The sequence below is a fragment of the Atractosteus spatula genome, chromosome 28, assembly GCF_055471065.1.
Source record: "Atractosteus spatula isolate fAtrSpa1 chromosome 28, fAtrSpa1.hap1, whole genome shotgun sequence".
Taxonomy (NCBI): Eukaryota; Metazoa; Chordata; class Actinopteri; order Semionotiformes; family Lepisosteidae; genus Atractosteus; species Atractosteus spatula.
The window spans coordinates 2,396,888-2,413,693 of record NC_142733.1 but is presented as its reverse complement, the minus strand read 5'-3'; the positions used below and the strand labels follow the sequence as shown (position 1 = coordinate 2,413,693).

The 16,806-nt window shown below is 56.4% G+C and overlaps 2 protein-coding genes across 3 annotated transcripts; both read right to left on the bottom strand.

Annotated features, from left to right (window-relative positions):
* Positions 1-1,779: 1,779 nt before the first annotated feature.
* On the bottom strand, positions 1,780-6,905 carry LOC148813706 (Krueppel-like factor 9). The gene is made up of 2 exons (XM_088907734.1): positions 6,082-6,905; positions 1,780-4,622 (listed from the first exon to the last, which is right to left on the bottom strand). The coding sequence occupies exons 1-2, from the start codon at positions 6,584-6,586 to the stop codon at positions 4,396-4,398; spliced, it is 732 nt and encodes a 243-aa protein (XP_088763860.1). The 5' UTR covers positions 6,587-6,905; the 3' UTR covers positions 1,780-4,395.
* Positions 6,906-8,819: 1,914 nt separating this feature from the next.
* Positions 8,820-15,158, bottom strand: LOC148813705 (alpha/beta hydrolase domain-containing protein 17A-like). 2 transcript variants are annotated; one of them, XM_088907612.1, is made up of 5 exons: positions 14,516-15,158; positions 13,034-13,417; positions 12,614-12,808; positions 12,305-12,484; positions 8,820-11,736 (listed from the first exon to the last, which is right to left on the bottom strand). In XM_088907612.1, exons 2-5 carry the CDS (start codon positions 13,411-13,413, stop codon positions 11,511-11,513), a joined length of 981 nt encoding a protein of 326 aa, XP_088763738.1. In that variant the 5' UTR covers positions 13,414-13,417; positions 14,516-15,158; the 3' UTR covers positions 8,820-11,510. The 2 variants fall into 2 exon arrangements, with proteins under 2 accessions (XP_088763738.1, XP_088763739.1); XM_088907613.1 differs by having other exon boundaries at positions 14,938-15,044.
* Positions 15,159-16,806: the final 1,648 nt, after the last annotated feature.

The window sequence follows — 16,806 nt, the reverse complement described above, 5'->3', positions numbered from 1 at the left end:
TTTTACGTCTCATCCAAAGGAGGGCGCCTGCTTAAAATATAGTGTCCCCGTCACTATATTGGGGCATTAGGACCCACATAGACCGCAGGGTGAGCGCCCCCTGCTGGCCCCACTAACACCTCTTTCAGCAGCATCCTTAGCTTTCCCAGGAGTCTCTCCTCCAGGTACTGGCCAGGCTCACACCTGCTGGGCTCCAGTGGGCGGCCAGCTGGGAGTTGCAGGGTGACATGGCTGCTGGCAATAAACCTTTACTTGTTCCTTTGCACCCTGCGCATGCCGACACAGCTCCCTGCTTGAGCTACAGCTATAGAGGAGGAGCAGTGGTCTGGGTACAGACCCTGTGGAACCCCACGCATGGTCCCAGGGAGCAGGGGCTGGTGTCACTGGAGTGTCCACACAGCGGCCGGAGATCCTGTTTTGTGTCCCATTCCCTGTGCTTTAAATGTCTTCCTGCCATCCATGGCTATATATACTAGGGACTGGTCATTGACAAAAACCTAAAATGGGACCAATGTTGTGACACTATAAACTGATGTGTGGGGAGCGTTCTGGCGCACTATGGCTGCCATCGCATCATCCAGGTGGGGCTGCACACTGGTGGTGGTGGAGGGGATCCCCATTACCTGTACAGCGCTTTGAGTGGAGCATCCAGAAAAGCGCTATATAAGTGTAAGCAATTATTATTAATAATATTAATTCATAGAAAAGGTAGATAAAACTCTCCTTACACTTTTCTACAAATCATTCATTGAAAGTGTCTTAACATGCTGCTTCACTTGTTGGTGTGGCAACATGAGTACCGGTAACTGTAACAGGCTGGTAAATCAGTGAATATAAGTGTCAAAATAATGGGGAATAATCAAATCAACTTGAGCATCCTTTACAGAGGGTGACTAAGAAAGCCAGAAGCATCAGGGAGTGTGTGTCTCACCCCTCCATTGCGAATTCACACTTCTCCCAGCTGGGAGACGCCTCTGTGCCCCCAGGTGTAAAACCCACAGACTCCGGAAATCTTTTATCCCCACTGCAATCACAATCTTCAACAGTGCAGAGTCACTACCTTGTCTCTTGTTTCTTTTCTCCTGTAACACTACTGTATTCTCTTCCCTTTTGATGATGTGTATTTGTCATTGTGTGGTGTTGGACTGTGCCGTAAAACAAATTTCCCCTAGGGGACAATAACGCTTGAATTGAATTCCCAGTGCACCTTCCAGTCCAGGAGCTCGGGCCCGAGAGGGATCCGAGAGGCTCCAGCCAGTCCAGAGATGCCGTGCTCCTGCCCTCTCCTTGCCCACAGCCAGGCCAGGGGCAGTGTGGTGGAGGACACTGCTGGGACTCGCGCGGGTTAAGGACACAATCAGGGTGGAGAGCCAAAGGGGCTCTGGAATGCAGAGAATAAAGAGGGGGTGCAGGCAGTCTAGATGTCACGTCTTAAACTGCACCACTATTTTTATATTTCGGGGGTTAGAGAGAATCTGCACTGGCAAGTGCATTTCAAACCACAATGAAAGTAAGAGTTACCGTATACACCACAACGTTCTTGATTAAGTCCAAATCTGTCATCAAGGAACGAATTACTGAGATTTAATAACTGGTCTGAGAACCTGGGACTGCAGTTCCCCTTTAACAGCTGTAATTCTTCACAGATCTGTAGAAGGCGCCTGTCTGACAGGCCTGCAGGAGCACTGCGCTGCGGTATTTAAAACTCCACCGAGAGGCCCAGAACAGCAGGTAGCGACTCTCCTGCTGAATTCAAACTGAAGATACACACACAAAATATTCATTCAGAATTTTATTTCGGATTTTAAAAACTAACCAAAAAAAAAATGGCTTCTAAACAACAATGAAGCAAAACAATCCATTATGTTCCACATCTTAAAATAATTTTAGCCACACCAATATTAAAAGCAACTATAATAAATTAAAGAGAAATAAAAAGAAAACTATAAAAAAACAAACATGCTTACATTGTTTGGTTAAAAAAAATAGAAAAAAAGGTTGTGTGTCAACAACACCTGAGTGAAGTCAGACTGGCTTTAAATCGCGTTTACACACACCTGCTAGAAAACAGAAATAAAGGTTTTCATTTACAATGGGCTCAACCAAGGTAACTACCCCCACCCCTACCCCATCTCCTGTTACCACCTCAGGACCTCCAGTCCAGCAGGGGGCTCCACCTCCAGGCCCACAGCACGCCGGTCCATCAGTCTGGACCCAGTGAGAATGGAAAGCCTACAGCACCAGGGCTGGAGGAGTGGGGGCACTCTGGGACACCCGCAAAAAGAGGCCATTGTAGGGGGCAACAGATCCCCCAAGATCTGCACTTAGATCTGCTCTAACCCCTCAACCCCACTCAGCTTACTCAGTACAGAAGACCCGGGGCTGCCTGTGAACGCAGGCCCACGCACACCCCTCTCCTCCCCGGCGTGTGGCGAGACAGCGGGTACAGAGCCAGCTCGTACCCCCACATCCGCAGGACTGCTCTCCTGTGCAACGTGTGCTGCATTTCTCCCTCTGGAAAAACAGTTCTCTCTCTTTCATTCAAAAGCTTTTCTGTGCAGTTTCTTCACACCTGTTTCGTCCTCAGCCTAACTGGTGCCTTATAAACCTACAACAAATCAAGAGCCAACTGTGCTCTGAAGCCCCAGGTCTTTTAAAAGCAGCAACAAAAGAAAATGTAGAAAATATATAGTTGGTAAAATAGAAACTTTCCAGTCGGCCTTCTCCTCCAGGGCAGACCTGGAGCCCGGCAAGAAGGCTGAGACAGGCGTCTGCCCTCACTCTGCTGCCCAGAGGTAGACAATCAGCTTTAATTTGTTGAATAATTGTAATTATAACAATTTCAATATTTACGGGCACTGCCTGCAGTGACCTCGCCTCAAAACAATTCTGACAACTGTTCACAACAGTTTTCATTCCTTCCAAAAAATGTACAAATTGGTCAAAAACTATTCAGTCATGTCTTCTGAATGTTCAACTTTTTTGAAGGTCCCTGGAATATTTTTAAACTTTATATTTAACACAATCCAACAGTAGCAATGAAAGCAGATAATTATTTTTACATAAAGACACACTGGATCCTGACCCAGACAAGGAGCCTGAGCCTGTACAACTACACACACGACACGCCCAGGACCCAGCCACACACACCCACACCTCACGCCCGGACAGCACACTGTCCCGCGACCCAAATCTGTCAGGGTCACCTCAGGATTTAGACCTCAGTGGGTAAGACAAAGTAAAAACCCACTTAAAATCAGCCACAGCCGAAAGTCTGTCTTTCATAACTTCTTGGAAGGACCCTGGCTACTCTATCGCAGAAGTGAGCGATCAAAATCCCCCAGTGGGGCGTGACCCTGCCTGTGAGAGAGCAGGTCAACTGGTCCGCTGTCCTGTCGAACTGCGGACAAGTGGAGCCTTACAGGTATGCTGCTCGCAGGTTCAAACGTGCAGACACCTGAGTCTTAGAGACAGTGCATTAGTGCCTCAAACCTGAAAGACTGCTCTGTCTCTGTGGCCGACTGGCTCATTACAGTTAAAGGACAGAATCTCACAGGGCTGACGGGCTGGCCTGACCCAGCCGAGTCATACAGTACGTTCTGCAGGTTCGTTAGTGGGCTAACGAGTCCAGGTGTGGTGCAGGTGTCCACCTCAATCCAGTACAACAGGTCTGAGAGATCATCACTGGCCTGGCCTGGTGCTGCCGGACTGCCAGCGCTGACCAGTAGGGCCGTTTCCAGTAACAAACGGGTTGTCCAGGCTGTGGGCAAACCGACCCACTCGCCCCTTCACCTGCTGCAAATCACAAACTACAGCAGTTATACTAGAACTGCCAACAACTTGTACTGTATCCACAGTACCAGCCATCTCCTGCTGCAGTCAGAGAGCCAGCCCAGCACTGACCGGCACCCCCCTCCTGGTGCCACCGCAACAGCAGGGGGCGCTGCAGGCTCAGGGCGGGCTGCTTCCGAGACAGAGGGAGGGTGCTGCGCTGTGCCCGCAGGCCGATGCTGCCCACAAGGCGGAGAGAGTTCAGAGACAGAGATGTCCGGCATTTCCTGCTCCCGGAGATCTGGCGGCCCTGGATGTGTGGAGCTCCGTGCGGCAGTTCCCAGAGTCCCTCCCTGTTCCAGCCGGTGGCAAAGAGGCAGAGCGCGCAGACTGGCCCGACTCGGACAGGCGCCTCCACTCTCCCCCTGCCCGTAGCTCGTGGGCGACACTGCTACCCTCTCTGGTCCGCAGGACATCCCGGATTCCCATTCCCGGGAAACGGCACAGGTTCAGTCCGGGGGCGACTGGAGCCCCAGCCGCACACAGAGCCCCCCCTGTCTGGCTGTGGAACGAAGGGGAGAGGGGGCTCGGGGCGGGGCGGTGACGGGGTCCGGGGCGCGCCCCTCAGAGAGCCTGGGCCCTGCCGGGGGGCCGAGCCAGCAGGGCGGGGTGGAAGTCGGGGTGGCGGCGGGCGTGCTTCACCAGGTGGTCGCTGCGCATGAAGCGCTTGTTGCAGAGCGGGCAGACGAAGCGCTTCTCGCCCGTGTGCGTGCGCGTGTGCCGCGCCAGCTCGTCCGAGCGGGCGAACTTCTTGGCACAGCCGGGCCAGGTGCAGGGGAAGGGCCTCTCGCCTGGCGGGGGGGGGAAGAGAGAGAGAGAGAGTTACTCACAGTGCCCGAGAGCCACAGCCCACTGATCACACAAACCAGCCCCCTATCCGCTGCCCAGAACTGGACTGGCCACACTGCCCCCAACCCGGTGACCCCCGGACCGGCCAGGACATCAGCATGCTGTAACCTCAAAACAACAGCCCCGCGCCCCTCTAGCGGCTGCCTGTCTGTCTTTGTTACCCCGCTGGACAGTGAGTGCGTCACTGTCAACATGAACGGGGTTAAACAGAGGAGCAGGAGTCTCCTCCCCCGGCCTGCTGCATCAGGAACTGAGCCACGAATCGCCCAGATCAAACCTCAGTCACGTTTCTGCAAGGTATACGATAAACACAGACACCTCTCTGTCCCAGTCCAACCAGTTCAGCCAGTCCCAGTCAGCCCCCCCGCGCGCACACAGGCCCAGGTGTCTCGGGTGTCTGGACACGCCCCCTGCGGCTCTGCCAGGTGTGCGCGGGGCCTGCAGGTGCAGGAGACGCTCTGGCTGATCCCCCCTCCCACCAACATGTCTCCTGCTCTGCCCGCCGGCGCCACAGCCCACAGCCCAGACTGACGTGGACCAGCCTGGTTCTTTACAAGGAGCCGGGACAGACACGGCACACTGCCAGACTCCCAATGCGCAGCAGCCTGATCTGCTCCAGGTATTAGTGTGCCTCAGCTGTTGGAGTGGCAGTCCCCAGCCAGGACCCCATAAACCACCAGTTCAGGACCAGCAAGTCCAGGACTCCTGCTCAGGGTCTGCAGAGCCACAGGGGAACCCTGCCCCCCGCAGCACTGAGAAGAGCCACTGAGGGGCGCTGTTCTCCTGCCAGCACTGTACCCCCCTGCCCACACAGGCACTGTTAAACTAGTCACATGGGGGGAGGCGAAAGCCCTGAAGATGCTCTAGGGTGACCCCTACAGGTCAGGCACAGTAATTACAACAAGCCGAACCACAACACCCCCCTCCTGCTCTACAGAGACAGCGGAGCTCCAGGGAAATGAACACTTGTACTGTGTAATGTTCCGGGAGAGACGGGCCCACGAAGGCGGAGCTCCGCGGGGGTGTCAGTCTGGTGGGGGGGCCAGCCCCCAGCGCGCCGAGCCCAACCGGGCCCCTCCACCTCTTTGTCCGGCCGGACAGCGGCCGCGGGTCTTTGTCGGGCTCACGCGCTGTGGCTCGTCTTTGTGCTGCGGTGACCCCTCCACCAACACGCACCAAACACGCCTCTTCAGAAACACGAGTGGGGGTGGGCGCTCAGACGCGGCGAGGCGGTAGCTCATCCCCCACCACGCCGCCGCGGCGCGATAACCGTGTCGCCCAGAAGGGAGAGGCGGGTCAGCCGCGCACAGCTCGGACCCGGGTCACCCCCCACCCCGCGGAGCCACGCAGACAGCAGACACGCCGCCCGCGTCCACTCCCCCCGCGAACACGGGCGCGTACCTGTGTGTGTCCGAATGTGCGCCTTCAGATGCGAGGACTTCCCGTAGACCTTGTCGCAGCCCTCGAAGGAGCAGGGGTGCCGCTTGACGGGGGAGCGGGCGAGGCCGGCGGCCGCTCTGCCCTCCGCCCCGCCCTGCTGCCCTGGGGTCGGCGTGGCGGAGGGGGTCGGCGTGGCGGAGTCCGACAGCGTGGTGTAGCCGCTCTCGCCGCACGACAGGCTGCCGTCCGGGTCGCCCAGCGAGGAGTTGCTGCTCTCCGAGTACGCGGACATGGGTCGGAACTTGTTGTGCAGGTCGGTGAGGATCCCGGCCACCGTCATCAGGTTCGCCCCGTCCTTCAGGGTCTCCCGAACCTCCCGGTCCTCGCTGGACCCCTCGGGCTCCCCGGGCCGCGGCGGGGGCTGGGGTCCCGCCAGCACCGGGGAGGGTCGGTGCAGCACGGGGCCGCTGGAGATGGAGACCAGGCACTCTGCGGCGAGGTAGTCCGAGTAGGCGAAGGCGGCCATGCCCGCTGCTGGCCGTGGACCCGCGGTTCCGCCTGGAATTCGCTGCTCCCGAAACTTCCGAACAGGGGGGACCCGGCCGGCCCGGTTCCGCTAGAGCTCCGCTAGGGCCCGTGCCCAAACCCGAACCGCTCCGCCCGTGCTCACGATGAAAGCCGCGATCGCGGGGCCCCGGCTCACCTCCCGGACACGCACTTCCACGCTACCCGCGCTGCTCCGTCTGGCTCTCGTGCAGCCGGGCGGCCGCTTATTGTGTCGCCTCCCGAGCGCGGCCGGCGCGAGACCCCGCCCCCTCGCCTGCGCTCGCGGACCCGTCACGCCCGGGGACGCCGCGTGACGCGCCTGCACCGGCTGCGGGGGGAAGCGAGTGGGCGAGGGGGAGAGGACAGGCGGCGGATCCGGTTTCTGAGCTCCAGCTCGCTCGGTTATTGGTGCCTCTCTGCGCCCCTTTCTCTCCTGCTCGTTTCCGGTCGGAGCGGAGAGGCTGTCCCCGCCACGCCGCGCCCCGCCCCGGCTTCGTGACCAGCAGTGCGTGGGAGTGTAGCTGAGGTGCGCTGGGAAACTCACAGCCGGTCGAGTTTCGTGTTTTGTTTACGTCACTTAGCAAAAAAAAGACGGAGACGCGCAGAGGGTGCGCCATGCTCGCGCGGTAGGGCGGCACGAGGCGGGAGCGAGAGACAGGAGATCGACACGCACAGGCCCGCGTGTCTCGGAACAAACACGGGCCGTGAACATTGTAACCCGAGCGGCTCCTCCCACAGCCCCCAGCGGGACTCACCGTGGACAAAACACTCCCTCACTGACACCCCTCACCCCCACACAACCCCCCCTTCACTGACACCCCTCACCCCCACACAACACGCCCTCACTGACACCCCTCACCCCCACACAACGCCCCCTCACCGACACCCCTCACTCCCCACACAACGCCCCCTCACCGACACCCCTCACCCCCACACAACGCCCCCTCACTGACACCCCTCACCCCCACACAACGCCCCTGACTGACACCCCTCACTCCCCACACAACGCCCCCTCACTGACACCCCTCACCCCCACACAACGCCCCTGACTGACACCCCTCACTCCCCACACAACGCCCCCTCACTGACACCCCTCACCCCCACACAACGCCCCTGACTGACACCCCTGACTGACACCCCTCACCCCCACACAACGCCCCCTCACCGACACCCCTGACTGACACCCCTCACCCCCACACAACGCCCCCTCACCGACACCCCTCACCCCCACACAACGCCCCTGACTGACACCCCTCACCCCCACACAACGCCCCCTCACCGACACCCCTCACCCCCTCACAACGCCCCTGACTGACACCCCTCACCCCCACACAACGCCCCCTCACTGACACCCCTCACCCCCACACAACGCCCCTGACTGACACCCCTCACCCCCTCACTAACACCCCTGACTGACACCCCTCACTCCCCACACAACCCCCCCTTCACTGACACCCCTCACCCCCTCACCTCCACACAACGCCCCCTCACTGACACCCCTCACCCCAACACAACGCCCCCTCACCGACACCCCTCTCCACTCAAAGCGCTGTGCAAATAACGGGGATCGCCTTCACACCCACCTGTTGACACACCAGTCCGCTCCCCACACCCCAGCTCTCAGCGGGGAGGAGAGCAGAGGTCTGGGTCATGGCTGGCTACAGACAGGACAGGGAACAAAGGCACACTTGCCTGGCAGGGCTGAGCCCACAGTCTGCAGCGAAGCAAGACCGTGATGCCAACCCATCTGTGTGGATTAGCCCACTGAGTCCACTCCTGTCAGCTCGGAGCAGGCAGACACACGGGCTGTATTGTCGTAATTAAAGCAGGCAGATAATTGCAGTCTCTTTGTTACTCATGATTGTTGCGTCCATCTGTCACTCCCTCCCCCACCAGGCATGTAGCTCCGCCCTCGCTGCACTAATTAAACATTAATTCCATTAGCCGTGTTCAGCCAGATCTGTAATCTGCAGCCCAACTCGAATCGCTGCCCGACACTTGGGTCCTCACCACACTGTCCAGATCTCACCTGCAGTTCTCACACACTCATTGCTCTCTGACCCCACTACCCTGCCCAGGAGAGGAGCATGGGAGATCCAGGCCGATCACTTATCCCAGCACTGCCACAGAGCCGGGCTGCACACTCCAATCAGACGCTCACTCCAATCACAACAATCGATCCAGGAATCAATCAAGGCCAGTGAGCCGCAGGGTGAAGAAGATGTCCAGTTTTATTGCTCCTGTTGCAGCAGGGCAGGGCTCATGTGTACAGACAGCGACACCCCCATCCCCCCACAGAGCTCTCTGGCCCTAGAAATACACCTCAACTCATCTTTCACTCTTTATTCATTGGCATCTCTGTAACATCGTTTCTGGAAAAGGAAATAAAAGGTTTTGAATAAGTTTGCATTTTCTCTTTGTAAACTAAATTTTACAAATCAAAAATATCAACAGAGAATGAATGGATACAGTAAAACACAGCAACCCCCCACCCCCAAGTCCTGTCATAGGACATAAATCAATATGGAACAGTACATACACATCTGTGATTATAAAATAAAGAGAAACAATTCTACTTGTAAAAATGGTCAGACTAGTCCTTTGCCCATGTCTGCATCTCTACACCAAATTTGCAGCTCTCTCTCCCCGTCTCCTCTCGAACCCTGAACCTGACACCAAGGGGTTTCCATTATCAGAGTTGTCCAGCCAGTCCCTTTAATCCCAGGACTCCACTGGACTCCCGGTGGTTCTGTTAGAATCTGAGATGGGCTTGTTGCCGTGACTGCAGCCCACCCCAAAGCAGCCGATTGTGCTCCAGAATCCGTGAGCACCCCCAGAACCCCGGGGCCCCACAAGAGCAGCCAAGGAGCTGGTCAGTTATGGAGCATTTGGGGTTTGAATCCTAACTTGTAAGTCAGCAGCCAGACCCCCACAGTGACCAGGAGTAGCCTAGGTCAGCAGTTCACCCGCAGGTGGGTATCGCTATTTGAATTATTCCCCCTGTTTCATTTTGGGCTTCAATATTGCAAAAGATCAAGCCTGAGGCAAACAGACAGCCCAGAAGAATTCAGCACTTTGTTGCAGCTCTCTACTGGCTTGGGCCAGGAGTGTAACTGCTTGAACGCTGTGCACCAAGTAGCCTGTAGAAATGGGGCCTTATTAAAATTCCCCAAAACACTGTTTCCATGCGACTGTAAACACGCCTGACTGCTAAAAGTAGACAACAGCAGCCCAGTCAGGTTTGTGGGCATGACTTAAAGTGGGAAAATCAACTGATTAAAACGATTAAAAAGTGTTAAACCAGTCCCAGCAGGGTTTAATTACACCAAGGTTTAATTAACTTTCTGGCTGAAAGGAAACTGGTGATTTGATGCAGGTATCTCCTGCACTTATCCAAAAGAGCCCCATCAGTTTGTACATGTCATCATGAAAACTGAAATTTCTAAAGTCCTGGAACAAGTGACTCAAAACTGAGTATTTTTTCAAATTAAGAGATCAAATGCTGTACAAATCTTGACCTCAAAAACCAGAATGTCCTTAACTGAACAAATCACTTCCATGATTCCATAAGGGTTCCTTGCGAGGACGAGGTGATTTAGGGAGACCTCTAAACCCCTGGACGGGCCCGGTCACACGGAGACTGCTCGCCCGGCGATCTGCGCAGCTGGACGGTCCTGATGGGACCGGGCCGCCTGCCTGTCCCGCCAACTCGGCCGTTTCAGATTAGTGTTCTCTGCCAGTGAGTCCAGTCCTGTCCGTCCGTCCGTCCGTCCGTCCGTCCGTCCGTCCGTCCGTCCGTCCGTCCGTCCGTCCGTCGCCTGTCCTGTCCGTGTGCTGGTGTGAGTCAGGACGTCCCCCCGGCCGCAGTCCTGCTGCAGACGCTGAGGGAGTCTTGAAATGCTCTCCTGCCTGCAGCAACCTGAAACTCAGCGGACAGAGGTGGGTTTGCGCCAGACAGGCAGCGCTGTGTAGAGGGAACGGGCTGAAGATCCGCCGCCTCCAGACCCAGTAACCACAGATGTGGTGCAGCTGGGAGGTAGGGGCTGAGCTCTGGGACAGCCATGCAAAACCAGAAGAGCACCCCCCTGTGGCCTCCCACTGCCCCAGACACCTTGGCCACCAGTCAGCTACTCAGGTAACGAAGAGATGGCTGTTCCGATTTCCACTCCACCAAAGCTCTGACTCCCGTTAGCAATTAAGCAATTAAGACTTGGCTGTGCACTGGCGCAGCGGGCTGGGAGGCTGCAGGCCGTGGCGCCTGCCCTGCCCTGCCCTATGGCTGCATGGCCTCCTTTTACCAGGAGAAGAAAACCAGGCCTGTCCGAAAAGCTCTCCCACATGGCCCCGGGCCCAACATCAAGCACAGACCCTCTCCGCCGTCCAGATCCTCCGGGATTTCCTCCCCGCTGTCTGTTCGGAGGAGAGGACAGGGCGGGCCGTCCGTCTCTGGGCTGGGACCGCGAGGGCCTGTTCCCTCACCATGGGAATCACGGCCGGATAACGCCACTCCTCGGTGGGAATCACTCCCCAAACCCTGACCTCACCGCGCTCTCTGGTCAGGAGGGACTGAGGAAGGAGACTGCGAGGGACAGACCGGGAGGCACCACAGGACTGGGGATCGCGACAGCGCATGTCAGGAGAGAGAGAAGATCGACACAGAGACAGAGGAAGAGAATGAGGGGGAGGCACAGGGATAGAGATAAGAGGGAGGGAGGGAGTCAGGCCAGTGGACAGGACAGACAGGACAGACAAGCAGCCACCGAGAAAGAGACCCACACTGACAGAGAGCACAAGGGTGGGTGGAATCGGTCATGCTGGTCACCCAGGTTGCGTGGAGGTCAGGAGTCGGGGGTCAGGGGTCAGGGGTCAGCTGCTGGCTGGCCCAGTCTTGGCCTGGGGCGATGTCAGGCGTGCTGCCCAGCCAGGTCGTGGCTTATGAAGCGGCGCAGGCGCTCCAGGTACTGGCTGTACAGTTCGATGTCGTTGTGCCCGGCGCCCTCCACCCACAGCGGCTCCACGGCCTTGGGGCAGCGCTCGAACAGCGCCAGCCCGTGCGAGAAATCGATCACCTCGTCCTCCGTGCCGTGGATGATGAGCACCGGGGAGGTGATCTTCGACACCTTCTCGATACTGTGAGCGGAGAGACAAGGAGGAGGGAGAGGAGGAAAGGGCTTAAGATTGTAGAAGACAGCACACGTGCAGCTCTGTTACGTCTGCTCCATATCGTGGAACCGAAAGAAGAACTGATGCAGGATTTAAAAAAACCTCATTAACCCTCTTTCTAACCTCTTTATCCAGCACAGGGCTCCGGAGAGCCACAGCCTATCCCAGCAAACAACAGGCACAAGGCAGGGTACATTCTGGACAGGACATCTGTCCATCACAGGACACACACAGACACTTACATCAGGGCCAGTTTACCCAGAAGCCAATCAACCCACCAGCATGTCTGTAGACTGAAGGAGGAAACTGGAGCACCCAGAGTAAACACGGGGAGAACATACAGACTCCACAAAGACAGCACCCCAGGTCCAGAACTGAGCTCAGGGCCCCAGCGCTGCAAGGCAGCAATGCTCACCACTGCGCCATCTTGCTGCCCATCCTTGTCAATCCTTAACGGAGCTGACAGAATAAATAACCATCACTTGGTATTTAAAGACCAGCTGAAGCGATAGCTGGGGCGGAGGGGGGTGCTCACTTGGGGAAGGCGTCGAAGCAGTAGGTCTTCTTGGTGTCGGGGAACGCCACCCTCATGCCTGAGGTGAGGGGCGAGTGCAGGATGACGGCGGCGCACTCGTACCGCGAGGCCAGGTCCACGGTGGGCACGGTGCCGATGCTCTGCCCGTACAGGATGATGTTCTCTGGGCTGATGCCGTACCTGCGGAGACGCACAGAGCTTGGAACGAGCCGGGGGGAGGGGGGGGGCGCAGGAGAGGGGGCAGCAGTAAAGGGGGTTGGTGGTGTGGTGGGCTCGCAGGTCACGTGATCAGCCGAGAGCGGCGCTCACCGCGTGCGCAGGGCCTGCCAGGCGGCATCGATGTCCGCGTACAGGTTCTTCTCTGAGGGCTTCCCTGTACTCACGCCGTAGCCGGAATAATCATAGGAGAAGATGTTGCAGTTGATGCGGGTTCCCAGGCCGATGTAGAAACTGCTCATCTGGCCCAGGTCCACAGCATTACCATGGGAGAACAGCACTGTAAACCTGGAGGGAGAGGGGAGACAGGCAAGCAGAGAAAACCGTCAGTGGGAGACTTGAGAGCAGTATCTCCGTTATACACGTTGTGCACGCATTCACAAAAAGCAGTTTATGCAAAAGTGTCATTGTCTGTGGTTTTCAATTTGCCTACAGCTACCCAGACACCACAGGAGCAAGGTGTGTATCTGCAGTGGAGGCGGAGGGTGTGCACCTGGAACTGGGGGCGCTTACCTGGCAGTGGGGGCGCAGCGGATGTACATGCAGCCCACCCTGTTGCCGCGGCTGGAGCGCGTCAGGAACACCTCTGTGCCATCCAGCTCCCGCTGGGAATACTGGAACTCCGCGCGCTCTGTCAGGTGCAGTTTCCAACGCGTGACGCCCTCCCCACCGCCGCCGCCGCCGCCCCCGCCGCCTCCCCCACCGCTGCCTCCCACCCGGGAACGCAGCCCAGACACCCCCAGGGTGCTGGTGGCCCCCACACCGGCCTCCAGGTCGGGCAGCAGGGCATAGGTGGGCTCAGGGGGCAGGAAGGCCAGCTTGGCGGCAATGCGGCTGGGGCAGGGGGGACAGCAGAACAGGCAGCACAGCTCGCTGACGGACAGCCCGTTCATGGCCCTGCAGGACAAAGCACAGTACTCAGAGCACAATGTGGTCAGGGCTGTACACTATACAGCAGTGCAGGACAGTGTGGTAACTGTGCACACAGTACTGTACAGTACAGCATACTGTACACCAGTACTCCACAGTGTAGAACAGTACAGTACACTATACAGCAGTGCAGGACAGTGTGGTAACTGTGTACACAGTACTGTACAGTACAGTATACTGTACACCAGCACTCCAGTGTAGAACAGTACAGTACACTATACAGCAATGCAGGACGGTGTGTTAACTGTGCACACAGTACTGTACAGTACAGCATACTGTACACCAGCACACCACAGTGTAGAACAGTACAGTACACTATACAGCAGTGCAGGACAGTGTGGTAACTGTGTACACAGTACTGTACAGTACAGTATACTGTACACCAGTACTCCACAGTGTAGAACAGTACAGTACACTATACAGCAATGCAGCACGGTGTGGTAACTGTGCACACAGTACAGTATACTGTACACCAGCACACCACAGTGTAGAACAGTACAGTACACTATACAGCAATGCAGGACGTTGAGGTAACTGTGTACACAGTACTGTACAGTACAGTACAGTATACTGTACACCAGTACTCCACAGTGTAGAACAGCACAGTACACTATACAGCAATGCAGGACGGTGTGGTAACTGTGTACACGGTACTGTACAGTACAGTACAGTATACTGTACACCAGTACTCCACAGTGTAGAACAGTACAGTACACTATACAGCAGTGCAGGACGGTGTGGTAACTGTGCACGCAGTACTGTACAGTACAGTACAGTATACTGTACACCAGCACACCACAGTGTAGAACAGTACAGTACACTATACAGCAATGCAGGACGTTGAGGTAACTGTGTACACGGTACTGTACAGTACAGTATACTGTACACCAGCACTCCAGTGTAGAACAGTACAGTACACTATACAGCAATGCAGGACGGTGTGGTAACTGTGCACACAGTACTGTACAGTACAGTATACTGTACACCAGCACACCACAGTGTAGAACAGTACAGTACACTATACAGCAGTGCAGGACGGTGCGGTGACTGTGTACAGTTAATTACCTGGTGTTATTTCCGCAGGAGACTCTACAAAAACCCCGTGAAAGACAGCGCGCGAGCAAGAACGTCCCGAGACGCGCAGCATGAACCCCAGTCCGGCTCGCGGATGTACGGGGCTCCGTCACTCGCAGCGGGTCCTACTGGGCAGTGTCGTGGGGACTGGTCCACACCGGAGCCATTGTTTCAAGACCGACTGGCGGTGGCGACAGGGAAGACACGCCGGGCTTCGGCGGCGGTGTCGAAATTAACATCCAATTCTACTCGTCCAACCCGAACCGGTCCGCGGATAGCGGAGATCCCGCAAGGTTTCCCACAACCGAATCGCAAACTAAAACAACACGCGGACTGATTAAAAGTGATTTATGCTACCGCGATAACGAAAAAAAACGACAAAATATATCAATTTAGAAACAAACACTGCACACGTCTGGTGTCCGGGCGAAGCAGAACCGCCGGGCCGTCAGACACCGAGTCGAAGCGCGATGTTGCTCCAGGTCTGCGATACAAACATGGAGACGTGGGACGAGCAGCCCTTCCCGTCCACACGGCGGCACAGACCCAGAATCCCGGCACCAGGCTTATTTCGTACAGAATTTCATTTCTCCTTCTTCACTCCTGCACTGCCGTCACCGGATGTGACGCAAACAGGACGTGACGGAAGGAGGCTCCGCTGCACGGGAACAGAGTCTGTCTCGCGGCTGCCGGGTCTGATCGGGGCAGGTGGGAGTCAAGTCCGTTCAACAGAAATGCTCCGTAAATGTTTACAGTGGGGAGCCCAGCCAGCTTGGTCGGACGGAGAACTGGGAACAGACTCTTGGCTCCACTGTCCCCCCTCCGTTACCCTGTATCCCCAATTCCTAACTGTCGCAGTGACAGGGAGACACGGTCCGACCCCCATGAGTAGAAAAATAAAAGTCCCTTCCTCTGTCGGCAGAATGCTTTCCGTCATGAACGTCTGACCAAAAATGGACTTTTGTAAAGTCATGAGACCCTTCACAATCCGTGTTAAAAAGATGATAGAGAGAGGAAGAAGAGATACTTGTCCGCATATAGCGGGGTGAGGGGGTGAGGGGAACTGATTCACACCACCAGCATAAACAGATCAGAGGCAGAGAGAGAACATCTGTCCCCTGATTGGCATCTCCGCAGCATCTTGGTTTAGGGACTTCAGCTTTCGTGAACATGTATCGCCTACATTCGACAGCAGGAACAGGCTCACATGCACAAACAAGCAGGCAGACAGGACCACGTTTCCTGCTCTGTTCTTATGGTTTTCTAAAACACCAGTAAATGAACAGCAGTGAGAAAAATCCTGATTGTTCCGCTTCCCAGAGTCTGTCCCAGAAGCACAGGGCACACAGCGGGAGTTCACCCTGGTCAGGACACCAGCCCATCGCTGGGCAGGTTCGCATGCAAACATGCAGACTCTGCAGAGAATGTGCCCCAATCAGAACTGAAACCCAGGACTGCAGAGCAGCAGAAATAACCAGCACACCACCAGCCACCCCAAAACCCTTGAAACCTTTGGTGCAGCAGTTCAACATGCTCTGAACCCTGAGCTTGTCTAAGAACGTGACAAAGTGACTTAGAGTCAGTGGCTGGTTTCATTCTGCTCACTGCAGGCAGGGTTTCAGCATTCAGCTTCTCCCTTCTCCTGTATCTGACTTAGTGCTGCAATCGTCCCTCCCTTCAGCACTGTCACACCTGCGGTGGTTTTGTTTAGTTTAGTGTTTCAGCCTGAGGTGTCAGGATCCAGAAGCAGTGACACCCAGATCTGAGGTATCCTGTAAAGATACGGGACTGGGAGACTGAGGGAGGGAGAGAGGGAGTCAGAGATGGAGCAGAATAAGGTAAGAGGGAGAGAGCCAGAGGTCGGAAAGGAAGATTTTCCATAAAGCAAACTAGACAATTTCAGTCTTCTGGAGGATACTGAAATACAACGTGACACTACAATAATTACTCTAACACTGCGTGACATAACCAAACCCCTGGTCTGGGAGCACACGTCCCGAGCAGGCTGGCGCCTCGGGGGTTAAAGCCATCCCGAGCCCTCGCTGCAGGAAGAGGAACAAACGAGCTTGATGAACTGGAAGGAGGCGCCGCAAGCCGACTGTGCCGTCTGCTGATGTGGCACCACGAAGCCCTCCCTGGCAGCTGTGGTACAGCCACACCTCCACCCAGAGGGCGCTGCTGCATGGCACCTTTCAAGCGAGGAGGCCCGGTCCCCGCTGCAGAGCAGGAAGTCGGCCTGGAGCAAGGTCTTCACCAGTACAGAGCTCTGCCCACTGCACTGC